This window comes from Sylvia atricapilla, chromosome 1 (genome assembly GCF_009819655.1).
Source record: "Sylvia atricapilla isolate bSylAtr1 chromosome 1, bSylAtr1.pri, whole genome shotgun sequence".
Classification (NCBI taxonomy): Eukaryota; Metazoa; Chordata; class Aves; order Passeriformes; family Sylviidae; genus Sylvia; species Sylvia atricapilla.
The window spans coordinates 29,017,350-29,029,608 of NC_089140.1; the positions used below are offsets into that span (position 1 = coordinate 29,017,350).

General features: G+C 37.5%; 1 protein-coding gene across 1 annotated transcript in view; it reads right to left on the reverse strand.

The window, feature by feature from the left end:
• AGMO (alkylglycerol monooxygenase) overlaps window positions 1–12,259 on the reverse strand; it is a 187,002-nt gene that overhangs the window by 107,334 nt on the left and 67,409 nt on the right. The window contains 1 exon segment of the mRNA XM_066318219.1: window positions 2,975–3,078. Within this exon segment, the coding sequence (XP_066174316.1) occupies window positions 2,975–3,078 (104 nt within the window).

The window sequence follows — 12,259 nt, forward strand, 5'->3', positions numbered from 1 at the left end:
CTCACTTGTGGATTCAGCAGCAGAGATTGGGAAAGTAGCTGATGGGAAAAGCACCAAGAGGGGGTGCAGAGAGACCAATTTGCAATCTGGTGCTGCTTGCTGCACTGCAGCTATTTGCCCTCATGCCAAAGGCATTGGCCTTTGGAAGATCCATTGCCCACTCTTCCATGGGGGCCTCTCTCCCTTTCTCCCATCCCATTTGTAGGTAAAAGCTTATAACCATTTCCACTAGAGAAAGGGAGTGCATTGAAACTTCTGAGCCCTGAGTTTCTGTGCTGGATCTTGGGGCACCTGCCCATGCGGCTGCAGGACGGGTCTGTGGAGGATGGGGCGGCTGCAGGACAGCTGGTGATAGCAGTTCATGTGGGCAGGAACTACTGTGAGGACCCCTAAAGGAGCTAAAGGCGAGGATAAAAATTAGAAAAAAAATCAAAAAGCCAACTCATTTTTACAGCTGCCAGACCTGGCAGAGTCTTCAGTAGACAAGAAGTGACTGACTGTGCTGAAAACTGTGTTACCTATTCCCTTTCCATTCTTGTATTGCAGATGTTTCCACTGCTTTTATACTGCATAGTTCAACACTTTATCTAAATGTACAGTCTAGAGCTATCAAATTATTAAGGATTTAATGTCTGCAATTAAATCTTACCCTTAGAGGAAAGTTGAGAATGGTACTAAATAGCATTAAATCATAGCTTTTCAAAGTGTATGTGCAAAGCTCTCACAACTACAGTTTGATTATTTCGTCACTGACATATTCATTTATATAGCATTATCTTGCTTTAGCTTCTGTTTCTTCTTAAAATTAATATACTTTTTTAACTTTTTTTCCCCCCCCATTAAATGTGCCTCAACAGTGTCTCTCAGTCTTCACAGTAGATTTGCTTCTCTCTGTCCCCTCCAGTGGAGAAATAGGAACACTGTGTATGCAAATAACATGAAGCAGTAAACATTTGGTTCCAAAACCAGGAGTATATCTCACACCAGTGATTGTCAAGCATGTTTTTTCTATTCTCTTTCATTTCATATCTTTTCAATCATAGATTAATGTGCTGATTTATTTATCTTACAATATTTAACTTAAACACAACAGAGCTGGCAGCAGAACATAATCCCATAACATCCACTGTAAGTTTCTCACAGTCTCCATAAAACTGGATGTCAAACTCATTGAACAGTATAGTACATATTCAACAAAATCAGATCACTCTCAGAGATTAACTAAGGATTTCACTGAATTTCAGCTTCAAGGCAGATCCATCCACGGTTCTGGACAAGACTGTCAGTCCAAAAAACATCAGTTCTGTAAGAATTAGCAAGAATTGTGATCGTGCACAGTAAGGCGTTGCAGAAAGAAACTGGCATATGTCTGAAAAGTTCAAGAAGGAGGCAAAGCAGTATTTACATTAACCACATGTTTTAGTTAATATCAAATATTTGGTGAAAAAAACCTGGCATGCAAAAGTACCATGTATTCCTGGATCATTTCCCTTTGCACAAAGCAAACAAATTTTAAATACACATATATTATTTGCCAAGTGATACCAGTGTGGTCCTGAGAATGGTCTTTGCAATCCAAGGTGGCCAAATATCTTGGTCTTCCAAGTATTTTATGCTCTCTGAGGTATCATCCTCAAAATCAGGCCAGCAGACAAAGTTCTCATATGCACACCCATATGTAAACACAGGCTTTTTGTCTTTTTTGAATTATTGTTTTTGTTAAGCATTTGCACATATGGTCCCAATGGGTAAATGGGCAAAGGTTAAATCTTTAACATAGCAGTATTTACAGAGGAAGCAGAGTTGTCAGAGACAGACATCCCTTCCGCTATTCTTCATTACAGTAATTTAAATTCTAGGTAATCTTGCTAACATCAGATGATTATTTTCTTAATAAATAAGCAACAAGAATTCATATAGAAGACATCAAGAAAATGTTCTAAGAAACAGTACTGCTTCATGATTTTCAGAAAATTTCCCTGGAATGTAGCACTTTAACTAATTTACTAATGCACTAAAAACAGTTACATACTAGAGACTAAGTCCATGATCAGTTACATAAGCATAAATCCACTTTACTGAAGTTAATGGAGTTATACTGGATTTGCACAGGTAAGCATACTCTCTTGACTTTGAGTCATTCACTCACAGGCTGGATAGAGAGATTGCCAAAGGACTGTGGATTTTCTTCATCACCCATATTATACATCATCAGAGTACATATATAACTATATAATTATATGCATGTGTTTATATATGTAAATACATTTTCATATACCCTTTGACTCTAATTCTGAAAATTAAATTTTAAAGCTTAAGTTATTAATTCGAATAACACACAACCAGACAAACTACAGTCTGAAAAAAAACAAGTCAAAAGATAACATGAGGGCTCAGCTTAGGAAATCAGCAGTTACCCTGGGTGCAGAACTAAACCCTAAATATTATGCTACATTTATGAATGCATTTGGAAATGCACTTTTTGAAAATCTGTATATAAATATTGAATATGTACATAGCTCACCATTTCAAATTAATTTTATCTGAAAAAACACTAGGTAATATACTGCTCTTACCTACAAGGGTACTGATATGACATGAATGAGCAGAGACAATAAATCCATTTGCATATCCAAAGCAAATTTTAAAGCTGATTTCTCTCCCTGCTCCTTTTAGCTAGACATGAATAACTGAATGAAAATTCTCCATTCTACTAAAAAAGTTATGAAAATATAAATGTAGGGTTATATAGTAAGCCTTCTTTAACATCTGTAGCTATTTTCATGTCTGCTGTACAACATTAGTGAATATATTTAAAACACAACTATCAGATTCTTCAGTTTCATCTTCTCTGCCTTCAGTGTCAAACACCTTTAAAAAATATGTTTTTCTTTGAAGGGAAATAATCACAATGTTTTCACTTTTACTCAGCATTGTTAATATTAACTTGTTTATTGAATCTTGTGCAACTTACCCAGGAGGTGTATTTCTGCAGTACAGATTGTCTCAAGGCTGTGAATAAGTTGTAATCTTCTGAACTATGGTGTACCTGGTGTGCAGCCCACAGTATATTAACCTCTGCAAAACACAAATTTCTAATGAGGTTTGTTCTAGAGAAGCAATATTTGTTTCCCAAGGCCTTTTTTTCTTAACCTAGAAGCAACCGATCCTCCAATTTATACTTTGCTGTTTTACATTAACAAAAAATAATAAAATCAATGCTCAAGGCTGAGTTGTGTAGGCAGGGTTACATGTCTGTCAGTGCACACAAGTCAGTGTAAATTTCATGCTGAAGCAAGGCGAGGCTGTAGCATGAACTGAAATCATTGCTGGAAGAGCAGAAAGATATGTGAGATCAGAATTAAACAGTCAGAAAATCTCATCTGAGTTCTGGTAACATGAGCCAGTAGGAGCTCTGTATTGGATTCAGAGGGACAAAAACTGAGGATGCTCTCACGCTTGCACTTGATTATTTACGGACTAGAAGGGGATACAAATGTTCCAAAAATCTTATGCATCAATTTAAACAAACAACTTATCTGGTGTCAGCTTTTACGCTTAGATTTTTCTGGAATGCGTGAATCTTCAACCCACTTGTGCCACAGACCACAAAACACAGCCATTGCCCCCACTAGTGACAAACAGAAAAACAAACTGATGCTTGCTGGGAAGCCTTGACCAAGCCAAATGAGAGCAGTAGCTCTATTGTTACAGTTAAAAAAAATTGATGGAAAAAGGGCAAAACCAGTGTCAGCCACATCCTCTGAAGGCATGACACCTCTAATGCACTGAAATGAAGAATACTTCAAAATCCTGATTGTATTTCAAGGCATTTTCTCACTCAAGTCTAGATCTGGGTAGCCTATCTGCACTGTATCTGGCCAGTAAGAAGTGCGATGTTGAAATAGAAATATTCATGGCCATCAGATATATAGCTATAAGGATTACCTTAATTACAGAAAAAAAAAAAGAAAAAAGCACATGGTCAATGCAGCCCAAATAATGCCTATTTATCAAAATCCTAATTTAAGGTCTCATGTACATCAAGGGATGAAGTATACACAGCTGACTAGAGAAATTAAAAGTTGACTGGCGGTCCGCCAGCTGCACACTCCCACTGTCACTGACCTTGTTTCACCAGAGCCATTAGAGAAGTGCCCTTGGCAGATATTAGAATCACATTCAGAAAAAAATTTTATAATGGCTGTCTAAAGTCCTGTAATTATTTGCACCCAAGTTTACATCAAACAGTTTAGGTCTTGTGACTAACATGCATTTCCAATGTAAAGTAAAGGGAAAAAAAAACCCTCTTAATGAATCTGAAGGTACCTTTACCATTTAAGGGACTAGATAGTCTTGTAGCAAGAGGTAGCAGTCTTGTACAATAGCAACTGGGACTTTTAAATGTAATTAATTTTGACAATTTGGTAATTAACACCACAAAATCATTTTTAAATTACTTCCAAGGCCTTAAAAATACTTAAAATAGCTGAAATATATCTGCAATTTCAACTATCAAAAACACTTAACACTGAGTCTAAGAATTCTTTCTCTTTAAATGCATTTGTTCCTGAAGGAATAAGTGTTCACTATATCAATAATTAGTTATGTCTCTCAAAAAAAGAACCTCAAAAAACAACCAACCAACCTCATCTCAACGCATCTCTACCTAATAAACATATCATGAAATGAATCATTCAGGTGAGCTTCAGTATTCAATAATAATTCGTGTTTGAAATGTTTCCCAAGACCTCGACAGAAGCTAAATGAGTGAAAAAAGCATCTGAAAAGGTGGAGGTTAAAGACTTGTCTCCTTAGTTGTTTTAAAAGCATTTACTTCCTATCACAAACTGTGTGTAACACAAGCCTCTACTCAATGAAGCACAGCTGTGCAAACAGGGTACAGTAACTGGATCTTTCTTCTTTCCCTCAGTCATTTTTCAGCATTATGAAAAGTTCAAGGAAGGGAATCTATGATGATTTTTACAGTCTACTTTCATTGTAGTTAAGGTCAAATGGTTTTCAAAATGAATTACTAAAAAGGCATTTTATTAGGATTCATTTTTCAGGTTAACTGCCTCTTACACTGACAAGTATATGGAATAAGATAACCAAATATTGGTAAAATGTTAGTTATTCAGATGTGTGAGCCAGCTTAAATGATCGATCATTCAAAAATGCACCACAGGAATATTGGGGAGATAAACAAACAATTCTTCCACAAGTAATTTAACTGCTACAGCAATTTCTGACTTCTGTTATAGCTAAATGAATTAAATCCTGCTCCTTAATCCTATTGTTGATGACATCAATGGCACAGACTATGTTAAATTCCTTTGAGAAACAGGTGGACTCGATCGTAAAAAAACTGTATTGAAAATTAATCTGAAGAAACTGATAATCAAGATCTTTTTTTAATTAAAGCAGAAGATTAACATGAATGGGTGAAATAGATCACCCCAAAACTCAGTCTGTAAGCATCAGTAAATTAAAAATATTACAACCATAATTCCAAAAAACCATCTCTCAAATCTAAGAAACAGACCTAGCATTCTTCATGGAATAAAGCTGACTGCTCACCAACTGCCCGCAAGAGAAATAAAATTGTATGTGTCTACAGAAGACTTGTGGTTTCACTTTTTCATTTCTAATGATGGTAACTTGAAAGAAAATGAGAAAAATTGTATGAATTAGGATAAAATTATAAAAGACTCTCTCACACAGACTTCCTCATATGTATTATTACATAACAACCAATAAAAAAGCAAGGCTGAGCCAATTCCAACATAGATTAAAAAAAATTGCAGAAAACAGGAAGTATTACTGCATTTTATAAAATTATCAAATCCTACTGTGAAGCCACAGGAAAAAAGCTAGCAATGAAATTGGAGAAGCCACTGAGACAATGCTCTAATGGAATTTTTGACATTTCATAATTCAAACATGATTGTTAAACACAATTTTAAAAATAGCTTCAATACACTTATACCCCTTATTTTTGACTGAAGAGAGTAAACTTCATGGAATCATAGGGTAATTCAGGATAGAGAGAACCACTGAAGGTCTCTATTTCAACCTCCTGCTCACAGCAGGGCCAGCTTTAAGTTCCTGAGAATCAGCTGGGTCTCAGAAAACCTCTGCATCTGCTGCTATTATAAAGAACTACCTCTAAATGAAGATAAAGGTAGCATTTCCTTTTCATGTAGTTGTGAGGAAAGTTATACAAGTTAAAACCCAGCACAGCAAGGGCCTCCTTTCCTGTTGTGGCTTTCTCCAACTTCATGCTAATGGACCTGATGAGCTATTCTCTTCTGGGAAACAACTGGGCAACTGCATCTTGGTACTAGAGTTAATCCCTGTTGAATATATTACTGATATTATTATTATTATTATTATTATTATTATCACTGTCCACTGAATCAATTAATATTTTTGTCCACCATCCAATTTAAAGAATCAGCATGTAATCCCAACAAAGAATAAATGAGGCCACGTAGCTAGGTGACAAAGGAAAGTTGGCACTACACAGAAATTGCTGAATGAAAGGCAGGTTACAACTGGGCCCTCAGTTTTCATTCTAGCTCTTTAAGTCTCTGTGATGTCATCTCAGAATCAGACCTGCATTTGCTAAAATCAGTGGGCTCCAAGCAGCTGATAGATTTGTATCCTACAATTTATTCCAAAAGAAAATGAAGATTTGTCATTTTAGCATTAGTTCAATGTATAATTTCTGCTATTAGAAGAAAATGTGAAGCTGAGGGAAGTCCCCTAGAGAAGCACAGGCTTTATTAGTAGCCTTGTAACAGCAATGAAGCACTGGCTAACAAGAAGCTGGAGCCAGGCTTTTTTCAGCAATCCCACTTATCTTGTTTTCTGAATTTTCCAAAATGAAAAAAGATTATTGATGTTATTCTTCTTTTGTACTTCCTTCTTTCCTAATTAATTCATAGAATGTAATGTTTCACACACTTTCAAAATCATATTGGTAAGGCAACCAACAATTTTACTTAGGCTTAATTTTTTTTATTTAAAAATAATTTTTCATTACTATTTTCATTATAAGTTCCTTTCTATGAACCCCTAAGACAGATCCAATGCCTGGGCCATTTCCACCACTTCTGAAGTATTTCTTCTTATTAGTGGGAAATGTTCACTGTGCACATAAGGCTCCCCTTGAGAAGCTGTCAAAATTAGATTTTTGTTGTTCATTTTAGTAATTTTAAGTGATTTGCATAGTCCAACATATTTTGATTAACAACAGGAGAAAACATGTAAAAAAAACCCTATAGTCATTTTAAGGACTGATTTCAATGAGAAGAGCCAATTTATGAAATCCTCAGAATCAGTGGAATGGTAAAGATTTGATGAATCTTGAGTAAATAAAAAGATAAGCCATAACTTTTAATTAAAATATGCATACAAGCTTTATAAGACCTGGATCTTAAGCAATATGGAAAAAAAAACATACCGATGTCATGTGAAGTTTTCAGTCTCTCACAGTCAACACTGACTGTGACTTGAAGAACAGGGGAAAGTTTCCCTTCAGCACCTACTTAAATTTAAACAGAGCCTTCAGTTTTGCTATGCTAGCCATCTTTTAGAAGATAGCATGGTCTCAACTGACCCCAGCATACAATCTGTTGGTTCCTAAAGCAGATGTAACCCACAGGGCTTCAGAGGCAGGTATTCTGTGCTGCATTCACCTACAAGCAATCAAAAAGGGACCATCTCCTGGGTCTACTTCTCTCTAGTCAGAATTAGTAGGAAATTCAAGATAACTGAGGTAAGAAAAATGGCCTAGAGGGTAGAAATGTCTTCTCTCCTTTTCTATGCATTTCAACCCTACCTACAAAGATAAAAGCAAGGAAAATACATAGCATTTGAATAATTTATATGCTTAACTATTAACTTTTCTGATTTACAAAAAACCTGCAACTGTTTGAATAATCACTACCTTTCTGCCTTCTTCTAACTGATCTGTTCATAGAATCATAGAATATGCTGAACTGAAAGGGACTCCACAAGGATTATCAAGCCCAACTCCTGGCCCAGTGCACAGGACAGCACCAAGAATCACTCCATGTGTCTAAGAGCATTGCTGAAACGCTTCTTGAACTCTGTCAGGCTTGTGCTGTGACCACTTACCTGGGCAATCTGTTCCAGTGCCTGGCCACCCTCTGGGGTGAAAAACCTTTTCCTAATATCTAACCTAAACCTTCCCTGAAGCAGCTTCATGAATGGTCACCAAAAAAGAAGAGATCAGTGTTCTTCTTCTCCTCTTCCCCTCATGAGGGGGTTGTAATTGCAATGAGGTCTCCTCTCAGTCTCCTTTTCTCCAGCCTGAACAGACCAAGGGGCCTCAGCTGCTCCTAATATGGCTTCCCCTCAAAGTCCTTCACAATTTTCTCGCCCTTCTTTGGACACTCTCTAACAGTTTAATGGTTTTTTTTTATATTGCGGCACCCAAAACTATCCCTAGCACTTGAGATGAGGCAGCCCCAGTGCAGAGCAGAGCAGGACAATCCCCTCCCTTGCCTGGTTGTCAGTGCTGTGCCTGATGCTCCCAGGGCAGGGTTGGCCCTCCTGGCTGCCAGGGCACTGCTGGTTCACGTTCAACCTGAGAATGACCAGAACCCCCAGGTCCCTTTCCCTGGCACTACTCTCCAGCCTCTCATTCCCCGGTCTGTCCATACATCCAGGGTTGTTCTGGTCCAGGTATAGAATCCAGCACTTGTCTTTGTTAAACTTCCTGAACCCGGTAATTGCCCAGACCTTTAATTTGATGAGTTCTCTCTGCAGGGCCTCTGCCTTCAGGGGAGTCAACAGCTCTCCCCAATTTAGTGTACTGTTCATGCTTTTTCAGAATTTAAATAAATCTCTTACGCAGAGCTTTTTCACAGAATCTCATTCCCTGTTTGATTCTATAGTTGCATGGGACGAGAAACCCCTGAGATACAGTACCACTTAAATTTTGTTACTGAAAAAGACAATTACCAGATTTTTAAATAAAAGTTGGCAAAAAAAATCTGTATTTTGGGACCTATTTGAGATCCACCTTGCATAAAACCAGAAATGTAATAGATTAGCTATCATCTCCACAACAAGAAGTAGATATGAACTGTGCAACTTTCCTGTTCAGTATGTTATGGTGTAGCCCCCCTTTTGTGACTCTTCTGAGCCAATTTTGCTTCATGATTTTTGTTTTAGTGTTGTTCAGGCAGAGTTACAGGATAGGTGATTTGCCAAAAGGCTCTGCTTCCTGCTTATTAGAAATGTAATTCTTATAGGAAAAATTCTTTCCTCGGTTACGTTAGTCTTAGCACAGAGCTGTGCGGGTTTAATGAGAACAGGACTAGATCCAAGGAATTTATCTGGAAGGCTCTGTTATATACCACACACTAAGAAGCATGTATACAGGGAAATGTACTTTTGTTCTGTTTTGTTTGTTGGGGGTTTTTTAATAAGTCTCATTTTTCTTAAATTGTGGCCTAGGCTACACTGAGTTTCAGCAGTTTGTATTCTCAAAATAATCACATTTGTAAATCAAAAGACTGGCCATAAGGAGATCTCAGTTCAAGTGGTGAACTAGACTTGATTTACTACAGACCTTCAAACAATTTTCTTAACTTTTCCTCTTCTCATTTTTCTTGAGGAGCACTTATCTGTGCATGTACCTGACCCAGATCAGTTCCGAGCCTTTAGCAAGTAGGAGTTCCACCAGTGTTTATTAGCCATTTTTCATCAAGTTGGTGTGTCAGGAGAAGAGGAACAACTCAGAAGCATCTTTTCAGCTTGAGTATTATCTAGTCCTCCTTGGTCATTTTGCAGTTCAATACATATTGTCCTAGCCAGGTAATGCCAGGACAGGCAACCACATAACATGTCACAAAGCCAGTGTCAAAAGAAAATAATGCTCCCAAGAAACACCCTGTGTCTATGTAATCACAACCCAGCAGTTTAATTAGTACATTTCACTTCATGTTCAGCATCTGATCCTTCTGTGATGTGACATGTACTCTTTCTGAGCTTTAGTCAGGATTATCTGTTTTTCAGCCTTCTTCTTATGTTACTCTATGTGGTCAGCAAACTATTTAGTGAGTGGGCTAACTGGTAATCAAGTAATACATGGTATACACTCCCATGGTTTGTAAGCCAAAAACTGGAGCAACCTTCTACAAAACCTGCCTCCAGAATGTGTGCGCAAGCCAAAACCTCCTGCTTGATCTGCTGCCATACCAGTTGAAAACACAAATCTGCTCCCACACAAAAAAATCCACAATAAGATCTGCAAAACTTAAGATGCAGAATGGTCTGGGGAAACGTGGGAAGAATCAAGATAGGCCAAAGTATTACACATGCTACCCAGAATAAACAACAGGCCAGATCCTATCCCCTTCAAGGAATAATCCAGGGAACTGTGAATTATACTCAGATACACTTCTGAATCTGTAAAATATTTAAGAGATCATGTGGTTAGGAAAGCAGAGGCTGGCCAGGTCAAAAATAATGGTCCTCTCAACTCATACGTGCCTTATGTTATTTCCTGGCGTCCTCATAAGCATGGACATCAATGGAAAGGCTAGAAAAAGCCACAGCATAGCCAAAGATTCAGGCTATTCTAGTAGGAGCAGTTCTCTTGGAAACTAAGCTGCATGAGTCAAACTTCATGCAGCATTGTTATCTCCATGTAAAGCACAGTTATCTCAGTTATTACATTAGGACAGTGTTAACCCATGGCCTTTGAGCTTTTCAGTTTCCAGGAACTGAAGAGTCTGTTTCCACATACATCATGGAAAGCCACAAAGGAATAAAGGCTATCAGGCAAGATTCAGAAATAAATAATAGTGACTCAATCTCTGACTTCACTCATAGTTCTAAGAGAAAATGAACATGCTTTCCCTTTGCAAAAAGATACCGAGAAGATAAGTTATCCAAAGCAATTTTAGCACGCAGTTGGAATTGGACACTTCCACAAAGACAAATAGGAAAATTCAAAAAATGAAGAAAAATACAGAAGGGATGAAGTTTTAGTACTGTGTATATAAGTTAACTCTGAAAATAGTGGAACATTTGCTAAGTCTTTCAGTCCACAGTAGGTCTCTCATAAAAAATTCTGCTACAACTTGCCTGACCAGCCTGTTTGTCACACCTTCCTGAAGCCAATTTTCAAGTGCTCTAGTTGCCTGGAGCAGCTCTGCAGCTGGTCAAAGCTTTGTTCCCCTGAGCTCTGGACAATCTTTATAACAAAGACAGGAGTCTCTAGACCATCAGGAACCATGATGGTAGGTAGCAGCCTTGCACTTTCACTTGTCTCTTTCACGTGTGTAAGACTTGATTCAGGCATTCCGTTTTCCAGTTGTTAAGGATTTCATAACAGATTTTTTTATGTGCAAAAGTGTTAAAACAGCTCTGATTTGTTATAAAAATACATATTAAATGATGCCGTTGCAGTTTCAAGGATAACCAGACCACAGCACAAAATCCTCTTTGTGAACCCAGTCCCAAGCCCTGACAAGCATTTCCTACAAATATTGGCCTCAATTTTTTTTCAAATACCCCTTCTTTAGTGAGAGTTCCTCCTGGTTATACCAAGGTTTATCCACCTTACACTTCACAGCCTCCTGAGTGGCACACCATATTTTAACTTCTGAAATTCATTGATGTAGAAACCTTTTGCAGCACTTTGCTCTTTCTGCACCTTTTTTACTACAAAGAGGAGAATATGGCTCATTAATTTCACAACTCTAAATCATCATGTTGGTGAAGTTACATTTATATATTAGAATAAATCTATAACAAATTTCTGTGTAACGAAGATCCCTAGCAGCTGGTTCAAAATTATTTCTATAGGTCTGCGCCACTTTATACAAGCTGCGGACTCAATTCAGTATGGGCAGTTACAGCACCGGCAGTCTTCAGTTCTGAGCACTTGCCAACCTGTATATTATGACTTACTATTACTGAATACTGAGGTCAAACTGTGGTATAAACATGTGAAACGCCGTAACTGTGACAAAATTAGCACTGTATGCATTTGCCTGATGATAAAAAGAGAACTGAGACTAAATTAAATAAAATCTTAAAAGGAAAAAAAAAGTTACTTAAAAAAACCTAAAAACCAATTTTTACTTCAGTTCTTTCCATTTATTTTTTTTTCTTTCCCCAAAAGAGCCTCAGCCACTGAAACGTCAGCTTCAGCTTATGCAATTTGAGAACATATTCATCTTGGAGGATCTTAGAAGGAAATTGCTGAAATGAA